This window comes from Diuraphis noxia, unplaced genomic scaffold (genome assembly GCF_037042655.1).
Source record: "Diuraphis noxia isolate RWA-SAM2 unplaced genomic scaffold, SU_Dnox_SAM2 contig0002, whole genome shotgun sequence".
Classification (NCBI taxonomy): Eukaryota; Metazoa; Arthropoda; class Insecta; order Hemiptera; family Aphididae; genus Diuraphis; species Diuraphis noxia.
In genome coordinates this window covers 29029851-29047437 of record NW_028301712.1, presented here as the reverse complement: position 1 = coordinate 29047437, position 17587 = coordinate 29029851, and the positions used below count along the sequence as shown (strand labels likewise).

Below are 17587 nucleotides of genomic sequence, written 5' to 3'. Positions count from 1 at the left end.
TATAAAAATCAAGATTATTATAAAAGAGGTTGTTATGCTGATATTTCTTAAATTCTATGACAGAAAAAACATAGAAACTTTTATGCTCAGCAGTTCTCATTTAGTTCGGTTAATTAGAATAAGAGAGTTGACCTCTTACAAAATTTAAATGCAATATTATTATCTAGGCTATGCTAGGGTTGCCAAAATGTCATCAAACAAAACCGGGACAGACAGCAAAATAGTAAATACATTTAGAAATAAATATTAAACTATATAAGTCATTGGGTATGTATTAAAAATATGACACAATAGGTTATAGTGTTATAACTTTTACACCTTATTACTGTAACAAATTAACAATGTTAACTTTTTTTTAAATTTATTGTTTGTTAATAATATTTAACAATATTAAATTCGTCACGAAAATGAAATTTTCTTTTTGGTGCCATAATAACAAATAAAATATTAAAAACAAACAATCTAGGCTACGACCTATGTTCTACTGATAATTTATATAAAAGTCATTATAGTCTGCCTCTGTATCACCATTCACCCGTATGGAGTTTGTACGTGTAAGGGTACGGTGTACCTGCACAGTGCACACGACTCGTTTGTTCTCGAATATTCCCGAAATTATTGTTTTATATTTAGCTTATGGATTTATCAATTATTCGTTATCTCTAACAATAACATTTTTTCCTAAAACCGGGACATATGTATAGGCGTCCCGAAAACATTTTTCGGGACACAAAGTCGAAAACCCGTAACAGTCCCGGTTTTCCGGGACGTATGGCAACCCTACCATAGGCTTTTAATATTGTATTTTATTTAAAGTATTTAAAGATGTACAACCAATTCACTATTTTAACGTTACTATCTTAATTATGTATTGTTGTAGGGCAAGGAAAGGGGTGGAGATTTTACCTCTGTTACAGGCACTTTGCAAAAATACTGTGATAGAACGAATTGAAAAATTAAATCAATAATAATTTGATGATTAAAGACATGCATATTTATGTGTAAAAATCGCATTGAACAATTTCTACAACTTAGTACCAACACGGTTACATGCTCAACATTAGAACATTACACATATTTAAAATAAAACCAGAATAAAAAAAAAGTACATTGAATATTTTTAGGCAGGTACTAATTAATTAAGTATCAAAAGTAATATTTAAAACTAATCTACATGAATCATGTTTTAAGAAAAACCTTAACTCAGCAGTAGTTACTAAATAATAAACACTAACTGTTAACAAGTATTTGAATTGTTTTTAATAGTTTTTTTATTTTTCATAAACCATAAATGTATGTAACCGTTGTAAATAATGTCCTACAGAACATAGCTCATAATTAGCACCTTCTGAATAAACTTTGGTTTCAACTTCACAGATAAAACAAAAATACATTCTAGAATGTTATGTGATGTTATTACAATCAATTAGCTTTCTAATAAATATATTTATTTTTTTGTGATTTGCAGTTTCCTACAATATCTTAAACATCTTGTTACACTCTATTGTCAATCTTACTTAAAAAATTAATTGCTTCCATTAAAACATATACACCTAACTAAAACTTTTGAATATTTTTTCATAATTTAAATATGTTAAGATTCAAACTTATTAATTTAAGAAAAGAAACAAAATTTTTTTTTAAATCTTTGTATATTACGTTTTATAGAAAACATGTAACATTGGTACCTAGAGCCAAAACTGATAACAGCAAAAAATATTTTTATTTTTAAATTGAGATAAATTCACCAACAAATTCTTAGTCAGTAAAAAAAAAAGGAATAAATAAATGGATTCTACAATAAGTATTTATTCTATTTATATATCTGTGAAATATACAAAATAGGAAAAACCAAAAAAAAAAAAAAAACAGTATTCCAACCTAGGCATTTATACGTCTACAATATGAGGCAGTTTCATAAACACCTAAGTGCTGTCTTAAAGTTATTATCTATTTCATTACAGGTAAATTCCCTATCAAAGTGTATTTCACAGACAACAGTCTTTCGCAATTCCTTCGGTCGTGCCAATTTTGAACAGAATTAAAAAAATTCCTTGTTGGTTTTATGTAATGAGATGTTTTTTATTTTTTGCTTAATGAATGACGAAAGACATCGTGAGACGACTTAGAAAGCGAACAACAATAAGAAAGCCATCATGAGACAGAAGAGACCCATGGCTTCAGACAGAGCAAATCCCAAAATGGCGTAAGAGAAAAGTTGTTGTTTGAGTGATGGGTTACGTGCGTAACCAATGATTAGGGAACCGAATACTGTTCCAATTCCAGCTCCTGAAAACATAAAAAGAATCAAAAATTAATAACTAATTATATAAAAATATAACAATATATACACTCAGTCTAGTGAGAGTATTAACACAGTAGAACCAATATTTGTTGTACTGCATCTCTTACTAGACAGAGTATAAGTAGATTGAATTGTAACAAAAAAACAAGTGCATTGATCAAGCCTTACATAACTCCCATATCCACAAAATATTTACCAATTAAAAGCAATAATTCCAAAATATAAAAAAAAAAGCAAGCAATAATGATATTGAGATAATTTATATCAAATTTTATGTGATTAAATTGAGTAAGATTAAAGTAAAATATTGAGCCAACGATTAGTATGTTTAAAGCCACAACAATGCGACCACACTTGCTTTTATTCTCAAATAATTTAAAGAAGTAAAAGAGAAAAATTGAATTATTACTGAATGCTGTGATCAATAGACATTTTTTTACAAGTTTTAATGACTCAAAGTAAAATATTGTCTATAATCATTGTAAAATATTTAACTGATAAATTATATTTATATTTAAGTTTCATAAAAAAAAAACGAAACAGTATCACATAAAAAAAAATTTGTAACTTACATTTCCTGCACCATGCTTCAATTCCTTGTACTAATAAAACAATCACAATTTCAAAACTTAAATATCATGCAATAGCTTGAAAATAAAATAGCAACTTGTTTGCAAAATAGTAAGATCATAGTAATGATTGATAAGTAATTGAACTTCTTAATGACAAAAATAGTTAACAATAAATAAGTTCATAAAATGTAATGTTTAACCCAACAATTAAACTAAAACAATGATAAATAAGATGAAAACTATTTTATTGTGAAAAAATAGCATATGAAATACAATATAATCAATGAAACATAATTATGATTTTTAGAATGGAAATATATTATTAAAATTAATTTATTATATGCAGTCTTATTCTTTTAAATAACACATAAAAAAACTGGTTCCATCTTACAACTATTTAATAGTTAATATTAAATTAATCTTAACATACATTTTCAAAAGAAAATCTTTAGTTATTTGGTGAACAAATAACTCATGAAATATTAAACCACATTTCCATTAAACACCAAATAACAATAAAAAAGTAACCATGATACACATGAGGCCCATTGCTTCAGCCAGAGCAAATCCTAAAATTGCATATGAAAAAAGCTGCTGTTTTAATGACGGGTTACGTGCATAGGCTAACATTAAGCAACCAAAAACCACTCCGATTCCCATACCTGTGAGGATGAAAAAGTGACAAATGTTAGGGGAAGACAAAAAGGGAAAAGATGGTTGCACTTTATTATGTAGTTGGAAAGTAGGACCAATAAAAATTATAAATCTTTACATTAAGCAATGCATAATGCAATTAATAGCATATTAATCATTTAAAAAAAAATTGAATTAATAATAAATATAGAATGTTATTGAGCATTCCATACTTTTTATTAAACTATATAAATAATAAAATTGTAATAAAAAAATATAGGTTCGGTTAAACTCACACAAGCGCAAACACCAATTTAAAGCAGTTTAAGTGCATATTAAAAAATAGTTTATAATTGTTAATCTAAATACCGGATCCAGCAATTCCTACTGTAGCTGCACCAGCACCAATGAATTTGGCAGCAGAGTCAATATCTCTTGACACAGCAGATGTTTGGAATCCTCTGACAGCGTTTACCTGATATATTGAATAGAGATATTACTTGTTAAAAATATGATCCAAACTTAATCTTAAGGCTCATTAAAAATAATTTTACCAAGCTTCCATTGGAAATAATGGAACTGGGAGTTTGTTGGTTTTGTGTACTGGGTCCATTTGAAACAATGCTGCTGATTGGCCTGGCAATGGATGCTCTGGAGTTGGAGAGGATCTATAAATGAAAATTTTAGTTCGTTTTTTTAAGGCAATGTTAAAGAATGATCAATGTGTAATATACTAAATACTAATTAATAAGCTACTTCAAATCACTTGGATAATATGAAATATTATGTTCAACTCTATTAAGAAATAAAATACCTACAGCACTGTATTTTTAAATACAAATTCAATATTCACCAATATTTTTAATTATTAATAGTATCATAAAACAATTATTAATGTACTACTTATATTGTTTTACTATATACATGTGTCATTGTATTCAACTTAATTTTCAAGTAAATCTTCATAGTTTTTTTTAACTAAATTAAATTAACTTGGTACCTAGTTATTTATAATGGCAACTAAATCAATAACTAAATTCATAGAAAAAGTCAATATCTGCACATACATTATGTACCTCAAAAATATACAAAGAAATAAAAAATAATAAGCTAAAATTATTAAGAACCAAAATCTTCACATCCAAGTTAGACTTGAGAAAAATAAAATCATAAAGTACCTATTACACATTAGTTTTTATTAAAAGTTGACTATAAGTGAACAAAAATATGTATGTAGTTATATAAAAATTGAGAAGGTAGCTATAACACATCAAAACCCATGATGGAAATAGCTAAAAGAGCAAAATATTTAATAAAAGTATGATATTAAGGTATCGATGAAAACTATGCTATAGATACGAGTTATAAATTTTGTTTTGAAGACTATCGCCCTTGTAATCACCTTCAACCAATTTACAACTCTTTAACCTCAAACCAACCCTTTTTGAGTTAAACGAAACACAATGTCTCTGACACACTGGAGTAACTTAAAATCAATCGATCTATAATTATTTAACTCCTAATACATTATACTTACGGCGGAACGGACAGCAGGTGCGACGACTTTGGCAAAGGAATACATGTTTGTATGTTGCTTATTTGTTTCGGGCTAATGGAGTGTTAGAACTAAAATAACAAAAAAAAACACGGGTACACGATTAATGAAAATTACCAATTAACCTCGTGCCACGGCAGATTTAACCTTTGGCAAGGGCAAATTTGTAGGGAATGGCGGTTAAGGTAAAACTATCGGGGTGAAAAGAAACGGCGAAAATCCGACAAACTGGATCCTAGAAAGTGCGAGAATAATCTCGTTACAACAAATCGAAAATTGAAAAAATGAAGATAAAGTTCGGTTTTCGACGTCTGAGGCGTGACCCGACTGGTAAAGATGGCGGACAGCGCGGATCGGTCGCCGCCTCACACGTTGGGATTAGGCAACGATAGACGCGACAACCACACTACGATGTCCATCAGTTAAGCTAGGGATGCGTTTTTAAAATTTAAAATATGAACAAAGTTGAATTTGATGTTTTACTTACCGATCACAGAGCCGAACAGACCGGGATGGATGTGAGACAAGCGGCGGCGAGAAAGAATGACAGACAAACGGGACGAATGGACACGACGTCACGGATACTATGTGAATATGCGACCGGGTCGTGCGGCATTGCGGCGGCCGGGAATACAGCTCTATGGCCGACCAATGGGAAGCAAGGGCTCCAGTGAGTGCGGCAACATCGGAGATTCGACTACACGAAGTCCCGACGGCCAATCGAACAGCTGATTACAGTCGTTACCAAAACTTGGGATTACAGGCCAGCCATCGAGCTTTAGTATCCGCGCGCCATGGAACAAGTCCCGCCATTTTTCAAATCACGACTCTCAGACTATAAAAGTCGATACTTTTTATTTTTAGTTTTGTTTTGTGAAATAACGACTAACAATGTAATGTACCAATCTCGTTAATCATAGACGAAGTCCAGATTTGATAATTTATACGCATTTTTAAACTAAAACAAATAACTTGCATACGCATCGCGTATTCGCTTATGTAGTCTATAGATTATAGTAAGTTTTTATTTTTTAATAAAAAATATTTATTTCCTAACTCTCATCTTTTTTGAAGTAACTCTAGTTTAAATCATAATAAGTAATAAAATTATGTCAATTTTTATGTTGAGATAAAAATTACTTTAATAAATGAGTCCTCATATTATACTTTATATCTTTACTATCGTGATTACTGTTTAGCCATTTTAATAATTTCATCTTACGGACCTGAATGCCTGATGACTTGTTGTTTGTAAAATTATACTTCTAAATATATTGATTAGGTTAATAATAAATTTAAAAAAATATATATATTGGAACCTCAATAACTCGGATCGGTTCGGGACGAAAAAAAATTCGAGTTATCGAAAATTCGACTTATAGAAGTTTGAGTTATCGAGGTTCCTCTGTTTTTAGTTTAGAGAGAATACACATTTTATAAATTCACATACGGTACACTATTAATAAGTATACCTATAAGACAATCCAATACAACTATAACTTTGATAAATTTAAACAAAAAACTAAATATTAATTAAACATAATTATTGTATAATTAATTATAATAATAATTTTTTTTTATCGATACGTATTTTATTAAAGCGTCGAAAAGTTATTTAATTTAATACAAGTCGAAATACTATCCTATTAATATCCTATCATTGTTGGATTGGATAAATTTCTAAAGTAATGTTATAATGTAAATAAATGTATCTAACTACTAAATAGATAGGTATTATCTAACCTATTCTATGCCTGGAAAGTATTATAACCAATGGGTACAAATAAGAACACAGCTAGGATTACACAATTTACTCCTCATGAAATATAGCAGAATAATAAGTATGCATATAGTACAATATTTCAGATTTTTTTGAAATATTCTTAAGGTATATTATAATTTATAGTAATAAAAATGAATAAGATGTCAATATGAGGTGACGGTGACAACACAATCACAACCGTCAACTTAGTACCTACTACCTAGGCACTGAAAAAAATAATATATACCTATAGGCTATAATAGACATAATATTACATATTTATTAATTAGTTAAAAGTATGCATGATAGTTAAAATCATTTAATAACAACTAACATAGTAGAAGTTTTAAAATATAGCGTTTAACTTTTTTTACTTTAACTCAATTATTTTAGTCTTGGATGTTTTGACAATATAAATTAGCTGGAATATATATATAGGCAGTTAAAGTTTTGGATAATTTTTGTCTATAAGTATAATATACATAATATTACTATAAGTTATAACTTTATAAGTTAATCATTTTCGACGCTAAGCTTATTAACTAATAATTTCTTTTTTATAAAACTAATTTTGGATAATTCCATATATGATTTATGAGGAGCAAATACAATTAATTTATGACATATAATAGTACTATACATAATACTATACTACATATAATAAATACTCGTATATTTTTCGATATTTATCCTTTCGTATTCTTTATTAATAAAAAAAATACAATATAATACTATATAATTCATAAAAATTAAGATTTAACATTAATACAAGTAAAAAGGGAATTATAATACGCTGTAGACACATGTTGTGTTATGAGACTTGTGAGTTAGAAAAGTTTATTTAATTAATTTTTATCTGAAATAATAAACAACATATGCTATTGATTTTATTCGATTTATAATATAGTAAATACATATTTGTAAAATGTTTGTATTTTAATTAAATACTTAATTGTTATGACAAATTCACGGTAGCTATCTTTAATTATTTTTCTTTTTAAAATTTTAAAAATATAATAAAAATTTATTGTAGTTATTATACTAATTTAATTTAATTTAATTTAACTAATTATACATACCTACTACACGTGCATGTATAAATATAAAAGTCCATATAGGTATAAATATAAATAATAATGAGAAGTATAATATTGGCCATTGGATGTACCTAATGGACAATTTATTATATTATTTTTAAAAGTGAACATAACCTATTTTTTCCTGGTTAGAACCGACAGCAGAGGAAGATCTGTTTGCACAATACTACTCCTCTGGTGCCGTCGTTTATTGATGAATAACACTAAAACATAAACATTTAATATAAAGTGGATATAACCTAACCTATCCGTTCTGTTATTATTATTAAAATAATATGCATTTTAAATGTAATGATTTCTAAAATATGTGTACATTTAAGATGTTTTAGACCTACTGACGACTATATATTTTAATTTACACTCATGTCCATCCTCCATGTATGTGATGTGACTATATAGCATTTTATTATATTATCTAGTATCAGCAGTTGTAGCTATATAGTAACTATTGCAATAAAGTTGTACAACTGTACAAGTACCTTTTATATATATATAAACACCTATCTACTATATAATAGTACCAGAACAATATATTATTATACCTGTAATATAATAAATAGATAAAAAGGGTCACATTTATTGCTATCTATAGTAAGTAGTAACGTCATATTATGCATTGAGATAAGATAAGACATAAACTCACAAGCATACAGGGTGATTCTTGTATCAAACAACACTCATTATTTGAAAAAGTATTGACTTTTTTCAAATTTATTTTTTTCCAAAATTGTAGATTTACACTCTTCTTGAATTGTTTATTTTTTTTATATTTTTCACCCTCATATTTATTAGATAAACCACTATCAACTTTTGATTTTCAAATGGTAACCTATACTTAAAATTTCATAAATTAATAAAGCTTTTTTTTTATTAATTATTACGTTAAAATTTTGAATTTAGCGCTAGTAGTTTATGAGTTATAGGTATTTAAGGTATAGATTGGCAGAGTAGAGTGGTACGGGGTTACCCCGCAAAATGTTCGTCCACTACTCCGCTTGTCAAAACTTTAAATACTTATAAGTTATAACTCATAAACTACTCGTCCTAAATTCGATTTTTATGTATCAACATTTTTAATAAAATATTCTGCTTTGGAATATGAAATTAAAAAACTATGTTGCCATTCAAAAAAGTAAAAAACTTAAAAAAATGATAAGGATAAAAAATATTTAAAAATAAAATTTTTTAATAAAAGCGTTGGTTTTTTAACAACTTGAAACTATGTAAAAAAATATTTTGAAAAAAGTCAATACTTTTTTAAATAATGAGTGTTGTTTGATAAAAGAATCACCCTGTATATTTTCTACTGATATAAGTCTGAATCTAAATAAATAAATTGGCCTAAATTATTCGTACAAACCATCATAAAATGATATACCTTTACTAAGCAGCTTTATCTATAATCATTAGTCACTAATGAAAGAAATATAGTATATACGATGATAGGATTGAGTAGTTCAGCAACCGAGGTCATAGGACCACTTATATAGACCATAGGGGGCACTGCAATTTTTAAATCATATTTTTGTTAATATTAATTATATAATATATATATATTCTATTGTTGCAAATAAATAAATAATCTACAGTCTACACACAGAAATGTTATATTATTTAGTTATACACAATTGCGATTAAAGAAGTTTCCAAAACTCGTGGTCGCATACTCGCATATCGATTCGATAAATACCTAGTTTATACATATATAGCATGTAATATGTATATTATAATATATGGGTCCTTAAGTACAAGTTGTTTACATGTAGCCACAGTATCAGAATAAAAATAAAAATAAAAATACTAAAATAACATAATTATGTAAGCGCGTTGGCAAATAGCAATAATAAAAATAATTAAAGTAGGCATTCGATTCGACTGCCGCCCACCCAGTCCCCGGCCAGTTCCCCACCGACTGCGCGGGATAGCGGTTGCGGTACACGTTTCAGCAAAGTATCGGTTGAGGTCACCGCGACCACCAGTGAGGCCTAAACTGCGGTTACGGTAGTTTGACGTTTCGACAGCGAACGGTTTTCGTAGGCTCAAAAAGAATTCTGAGTTATGTGCTGTGCATTAAACCATTAAGTTCCCGTCGTGAGAAGAGAGTTGCGTCGCTGGACAGTCACAACCATGAACGCCGACGATCATCGACCCATCCGCGCGAACGGCAACGATTTTCTAACATTCTAACTACAGACGAGTCAGACGACAATATCGCCGTACAAATATAGATTTCTGTAGAACTTTGGCGCGGACGACGATCGACGACCGCTGTGCACTGCACGGGCGTTTACGCGGCAGGGCTACATTGTAAAACAGCTGCAGCCGCCGCCTCGCGTGATTCTATGGTGGGCGGGGGGACCGCGCGTACAGTCGGCCAGTCGCGATCAGCTGATAATCACGCAACTCTGTTAACACCCAGAGACCCTTGTGACTTTCGTTCAGCTGCTGGATATAAATGGCCGTATTCCTGTTAAACGAATGTAAATTCAACAACTGCGGTTTGTGCTTCAAAAACCTATACGATCTCATCCAGCACATCGAAGACAATCACATAGGTAAAAATACAAAACCATTTTCTTCACGTTCCGCCGTCGGCGCGGCGAACGTGGTTCCCTAGGCCGGCGACCTTTTTATTATATTTTTCGCCTCGACACCCGTGTTCCTTTCCCTTCCAACTATCCGGCCGTCGCGGTGACCTTTCCGCACCGAGTGCCGCACCTCCATGTCGATAAACTTCTATGACCCAATTGTGCATAGATTTAAATTTAGATCCTCCACCCCACCTTTAAAAAATTAAAATTCTAGGTTCCCCTCCCCAGTTTATTGTATGACACGAGAGTTTTTTTTGACTTGGCCGAGGTCCCTATTTTTTTTTTGTTATGCACTTTTTCGCATGTAACCCAAAATATGAGTTTCCGTCTACTGTTCTCTATGAAGAAATTCATTAAATTCTTAGATCATTCTGTCACCTTGCTTTTACTAATTGCAAAATGAAGTACCTTTTGAAAGATATTTTCAGACATTTATTTATTTGCAAATTATTTGAGGTAATTAATTTCTGAAGGCCATTTCTCAGTTAAATGTATCAAATTCAATTTAATTGATAGTTCTTGTTAATTTAATCTAATGTTTTAATGTTTATTGATAGCTGATCACTTCATATTATTTGTATTTCTTAATCTTGCAGACATCTTATTATTTTACACTATTACCAAACTACATAGGTATTTCTAAATGATTTGTACCATAATTTAGTTAGTCTAATTGTGGTAAACCATAATAAATTAATCAATAATTACAATTTCTTACTTTTAGTTTTATTATAGGTACTTAAATCTATTATTTTTAAATTGCTTATTTTAATCCGTTAAATCCATATCAAAAAAGTATTTATTCAATTAATTAAATATTTTATAGCTAAATGTTTTAAAATCAATAAATTTTGTATACGTTTATTAGCCTATGATCAAATGTTAGTTTTTTTTAATTATATTAAATTTTTTTTTTTTTTATTTTAAATGAGCCTCAAAAACAAAGGTTATTGGCCTTTATCATTAATATTTTTTTTTCACAAGAATCAGTCATTGACAATAATATATACAAAACAAAGGTAATAGTATAAACAAAAATGATTGAGATATATCTAGGTTAAATAATTTGATATAGTTTAGTTGGTTTTAAATAACTAATTAATTTTTCAATGTTGCTTGACCTGGGGACTTAGAGCTTTTTCCAGATTGTCTTCTATGTTGAGCTTGGTTCTGTTGTCGGTGAATTTACGGCAGTAGCATATTAGATGTTCAACCGTGGAAGTTTCACCGCAAGTTTGACATTGGTCAGGATCTGATCTGTTCATAAGGTGTTTATGGGTCACCCATGTGTGACCTATCCGTAATCTGTTTAAAATTACTTCCTGGCGTCTTGGTAATGAGAAGAATGGCCATGGAGAAATTATATATTTTATTTTATTTGCCTAGCTTGGTATGAAGTGATGACCACGAGATCTACCATTGAGTTAAAATGTGTTTGTCGATGACGGATTTTAGATCGTGAAGAGTATAGGTGTGAATTTTGTAAGAGAGATGGGAGGAGATGGCTTCTTTGGCATACGTATCAGCCAATTCATTTCCCCGGATTCCGACGTGGCTGGGTATCCAGCAGAGAGATATATTTAAATTATATGATCTTATAAATTTAGGTTTAGCAATGGTAATCATTAGGCACTGTTAAAGCAATAATGAATCTACCTATTTTATGTAAAAATTTATATTATTTCCTTGTAATTTTTGGCCGTCTAATAATTGTTAAGTTTGTAACAGCTTTACATTAGCTAAAGCTATTGTTTATTAGAATAGGAAAACAATATTAAATACCTCAAATTATATATGTAACAAAGAATAATAAGTAAATTTTTTAATATTCTCAAGGATGTCATATAGGTATAATATGTGTAAAGCACTGGTGTACCTGTATATATTTATATGCAATCTCAAACTGAAACATACTTAGTACCTACATGCCATTTAAGTATATTAGCTGTTTTAGTATTTCACTTATAACAGTGATATTAACTTATTAAAAACAACTATCCAATGTCCATAGACAATCAAGTAGATTTTTAATAAAACAATGCAATGACTATGTTAATAGGTTGTCAGTTTAATGCACCTAAAAAGTATCTTATATAATTTAAATCCTATCTTAAAATTGTATAAATTCTGTATAAACTTATACCTATAACTACTTAATCCTAATGATTATATACTATACATATTTTAATTCAATGCCAATTATTTTTTATATCAAACTCAACATTCCCAAGCAATAACTTATATGAGATATTATGTAACAATTCGAGTATTTTTTTTTTCTTTTGTGTATGTTTGTGAATTTATATTTTTTATTTTTTATTGATCTTATCATAACTTGGCAGCAGAGACATTTAGTATTGGTTACTGATGATAAACATAAAAAGGTATTTTATTATTGCTAAATTTAAAAGATTATATTAAGAATTCTAAAAATATTAATATTGACAACTTACGATGATCAATGGTTAATGTTTTTTAGCTAATTTAATAATAGAGGGGCACAATTACTTTGTACAAATATAAATTAGGTGGTTTGAATTTTATTCAAATTTATTCTCACATGGAAAACTAGTCAACTACTGTAGAATTCTTAGTTGTGTACTGTAATACTAGCACTATCGGTACGGATTATCTATTGGCCATTAGTAACTAGTCTTAGGTTTAATTTTTCAATCACGTTTTTGAAACTCCTGTGGTCTAGGCTTAACTAGCTGCTATCTGAAGAGTTGTAATTTTGTATTTAACTAATTTAAAAAAAAAGCAATCATAATTATTTGCATGAGGCAAGCTAATCAACCCTTGACTATCACATCAAAGAGTATAAAAATTGTTTAGAAACATTCATGAAACTTACTATAATATTATCTACTATTGTTTAGAGAATGTTTATATTAAATTCATTGGCACAATTAGAGGAGAAGGCAGCTATTGAATCATATATTAGTTTAAAATATTAATTATCTAAATTTGTGCTGCTAATACGATTTCAGCCTTCTCCTCGCCCAAGAAAAATGTGCCTAATTGTGTCTATGAATCAATTATTAAAATTCCTAATAAACTACAACAATGTTGTAGTAACCAATTTATTTCAATCAATGGCTAACAATTCGAAGCATACTACACATTAGTTAATATTTACTAAATTATTATCATTGCCATAATACCATACACAAACATTGCTTTAAATAAATATAACATTAATAACTAAGTTAATTTTTATATAGAATTTGTCTACCAAATTATGACAAATCTCCAGACCAAAAAATACGCTAAACATTTAATTTAAATTGTAGTTAAAATAAATATTAATTGTATTAGGGGGAAAGTCCATTTATCAGTTAAATATGTACTATCATAATGTTATACTTATTTGTTATGACAGCGTTAATTGGAAGTTAAATAAATAAAGAACTTAAAGTTTTATAACTGTACAACCATCAACTAATGTATTATTAATATTTCGGATGTTTAGATTTGTATAATATTCATTTGGATTTAAAACATAATAGATACTGATCCTAAACCGATTGAGCTGATTGATCGCACTGAACAACAATGCCTGCCGCTCAGTTGTGTTATGCGGTTTTTCAGCGAGAATGTACAAAAAACCGACATCGAACCAGCAGAACCTGTCATTCAGCCCAAAACCAGTATTTTACCACCAGCACCCAATATATTCCATCGACCATCACGAACTGGTAATTTGAATAACTAACAATATCTTAACTGTATGAAATGTATAATTTAACTTTGTACTATTTCTTAGGTTATGAATCTGATAAAGGGGAAGCTGAAAACCTTGATCATATTGGTGACAGCAGTGACTCTTGGTCTACTACATCAGATGCAATTGATGATGCTCATAAAAATGGTTCCAAGTAAGAGTTGACTAAATAGCAATCATCGGAACAATTTTGAGCAATTTTTGATATAAAAATGATTTGTTGTAGTTCACAACAGAAAGTTAAAACTGAGCAGCCAATAAGACCATTTGCTTGTCCAATTCCTGGCTGTACTAAAAGATATAAAAATGTTAATGGAATAAAGTATCATGTTAAAAATGGGCATACAAACGGCAAGTGAGTTGTGTTAATTTTTAACAAATTCCGTTTTACAGATTGAAAAAAAAATTATCTTATTCAAAATGTAAATTGTTCTAGAGTTCATAAGAAGTACAAATGTCACTGCGGTAAAAGTTACGTGTCTATTCAAGGACTCAAATCGCATGCAAATGGTATGCATGCTGGCACCAAGATGACATGGCTAACAATGCACAATGGCGAAACTATTCAGGTTCCTGCCACACCACTTTCGCCAGATACTGTGCCCATACGTGCTGTCACTTTGAAACACGTGCCACGCACCACTGCGGATGCAAACCTTCCGCCTAAAACATTAGTCATCACTAAACCTCCTCCGTCCAACATTGAACCTCCCATTGTTGAATCATAATAATAATGCAGGGGAAGTTTATGAAAACCATATTCCTATATAGTAAAAATTACCAGGAGTTCCAAAAGTCAGTCGTCATATTTAATGTCTTGTCTTGTCGCTTGATTTTTTTTTTAATTTGAAGTAATTATTTTAGTTTATTATACTTAAACAAACATTGATTGTTAATAAATAAATAAATAAAAACGAATGTTTAAGAGTGTAATATTCAGAAAATATGTTTAGTACTGTTATCTGTAGTAGGATGTCTAGAACTAAAGCATTTTTGAAGCTTGTGCATTCGTATTTTATGTTTCATGTCGAGCTGTGTATAGTGTATGATACCTTAAAGACTTGATTTCTGTTAAAAGAATCAAATATTGTTTACAACAAAGTTATATATTTGAAAAAAAATAAATTAACTGTTATTTTAAATTTGTGTTCTTCTTAAAAAAAATTTTTGATTTTAAAATTAAAAATTCAGTCAATGTGTTCAGTAGAGATTTATCCCTATGCGTCTCCTGTTAGTTATTTTTACACATCAACATTTTAATATTAACGTTAAAAGATTCCATTATTAAATGCTTAATATCTACTTGAATTTCATGGCTCGATGCCAATTTGTAAAATACTGAAGTTTTTCAGTAGATTGTTTTTTGAAATATTTCATGTAATATCCAAAAAAACCCTTCAATCAATGAATATGTTATACAGTTATTGACAAATGTTTGTTATAAACCTTATTTTATACACCGAGTCATTAGCTGTAGTTGCACTACATTAATCTTCAGTCCAAAAATTAACCTTGTGAGCAACAATTTTTAAATAATATACCTATTATTTCATCACATAATGAAATTAATTTACTTTAATATTTACATACTACGTATTCTGTAAATAAAAATCATATTTATTTAATTGCCTTGATGAGTTACGAAGATGTCACACCCACATGTCAGTGGCGTCATTTCAGGTTTTGAAAGGGGGGGGGGGGCAAAAATTTTGACCGGCCCATAGGCCATAATTTAAAAAAAAACCACTCGCTAACAACTACATTTTTATCTCAGTATAAACAGTCTTCTTACATCTTACACAATTGTATACATACATTACATACTAGTTAGTTATCACTTATCTGTGATAACTGTGGTTACTTTAGGCATAAATAACACATTTTTTTTGAAAGATAACAATGACTAATTAATACATAGGTATATAAAATATAATATGTAGAGGGATACCCTATATTACCTATTAGTATATTTTAGCATTGAGTAATTAATTTTAATATATGCTCAATGCTATTAGCTACTATATGATGACATATTCTAAGGGGAATTTCACCCCAATTTATGTCTTATTTGCACCAAATATGAGTTAATGGTATTAACAAAAAATAAAATAAAACATACAATACTTTATTGTATATTTATTATTAATAAAAGTTTTTTAAAAGTTGCTTAAATGCTAGGCAGTGACAGGTTCTTATTATTCTGTTAAATACCAACTTTGATAGTTTGATAACATAAGGCCCATGTAATAATTATTTTCAATTCTATTTTTAAACTTGTAACAATGAGTTAACAACAAGCCCTAATCTAACCTAACCCTTACCGGCCGAACACAAGGTTAGGTCCCGCCACAGCTATTGATAATAATAAAATACATACGATAATATTATTATCTATACTCTATAGCCGTGGGTCCCGCCCACGGATAATAGATAATAATAATAGATAATATATCTATTATCCGTGGGTCCCGCCTCCCGCATTTTAAATTAATCAGAAATTTGGATTTTTATGTTTAATAATATTATATACTTATTACTTATTCCGTTATTCGATAACGACGATAACATTTTAATTTATTATTTCACAATAATATTAATAAGTAAATATTTTATACATATTAATAAGTAAATATTTTATACGAGTAGCGGCCTACAGGGAAGGCGGGAAACCCGGTTTCCCACTCGTCCAGTCCACCACTGCACATACAGAATACAGATGTCAGATCCCTTATAATTATTTACGTGTCAGTAGGAGCCACGAATCATGGTTATATTCTATTTAGCAATGACATGAATGTTATGAATCATTTTTGCGGGCTTGTGGCCCAAAACTAGCACCATATACCCGGCCCGATAGTAGCCCACTAATGACAAGGGGGGCAAATGCCCACCTTGCCCCCCCCCAAATTACGCCACTGCCACATGCTCAGTTCATTAGTTTAAAGTTTTAATAGTGTACAATTAGTTTTGGTATTAGAATGAATTGAATTTTATTTATATTATTTATAAGTAAAGTCATGATTATTTTAAAATCTACAATTCAAAAAGGCTATAACTTACTTAAAAATAATAACATCAATAAAAGCCTACGTGGCTACGAGCGACTCTAGATAAAATTCTTACATTTCAATTTTATAATAGGTATATTCATTCAAGTATCAAGACTAACAGCACACTATTGAAACTGGTGAACAAAAATTTGACATATTGTATGTGTGTATGACAGAGACAACACTTGTAGGGTGTGACGTCCTCTTAAAATATAATAACAAATATTGTAATTGTAATATTATTATATAGCACGAGTACCTACAAAATATTCAAACTCTTGCTGATTATGAACCATAA

The 17587-nt window shown here is 29.4% G+C and overlaps 2 protein-coding genes across 2 annotated transcripts; one reads left to right on the top strand and one right to left on the bottom strand.

Moving 5' to 3' along the window:
* Positions 1 to 1789: 1789 nt before the first annotated feature.
* Positions 1790 to 5712, bottom strand: ATPsynC (ATP synthase, subunit C). Its single transcript, XM_015524728.2, has 5 exons — positions 5553 to 5712; positions 5048 to 5136; positions 4065 to 4178; positions 3880 to 3985; positions 1790 to 2289 (listed from the first exon to the last, which is right to left on the bottom strand). Exons 2-5 carry the CDS (start codon positions 5090 to 5092, stop codon positions 2126 to 2128), a joined length of 429 nt encoding a protein of 142 aa, XP_015380214.1. The 5' UTR covers positions 5093 to 5136; positions 5553 to 5712; the 3' UTR covers positions 1790 to 2125.
* Positions 5713 to 9834: 4122 nt separating this feature from the next.
* On the top strand, positions 9835 to 15381 carry LOC107173965 (juxtaposed with another zinc finger protein 1). The gene is made up of 5 exons (XM_015524740.2): positions 9835 to 10479; positions 14025 to 14213; positions 14282 to 14393; positions 14466 to 14594; positions 14676 to 15381. Exons 1-5 carry the CDS (start codon positions 10380 to 10382, stop codon positions 14965 to 14967), a joined length of 822 nt encoding a protein of 273 aa, XP_015380226.1. The 5' UTR covers positions 9835 to 10379; the 3' UTR covers positions 14968 to 15381.
* The last annotated feature ends 2206 nt before the right edge of the window (positions 15382 to 17587 follow it).

Coding starts and splice junctions, on each gene's coding strand:
- ATPsynC (XM_015524728.2), bottom strand. CDS start 5,092: ATGTATTCCTTTGCCAAAGTCGTCGCACCTGCTGTCCGTTCCGCC. Junction 4,179..5,047: donor CACCTGCTGTCCGTTCCGCC/GTAAGTATAATG, acceptor TTTCATTTATAG/ATCCTCTCCAACTCCAGAGC. Junction 3,986..4,064: donor TTATTTCCAATGGAAGCTTG/GTAAAATTATTT, acceptor TCAATATATCAG/GTAAACGCTGTCAGAGGATT.
- LOC107173965 (XM_015524740.2), top strand. CDS start 10,380: ATGGCCGTATTCCTGTTAAACGAATGTAAATTCAACAACTGCGGTTTG. Junction 10,480..14,024: donor CATCGAAGACAATCACATAG/GTAAAAATACAA, acceptor AAAACATAATAG/ATACTGATCCTAAACCGATT. Junction 14,595..14,675: donor AATGGGCATACAAACGGCAA/GTGAGTTGTGTT, acceptor AAATTGTTCTAG/AGTTCATAAGAAGTACAAAT.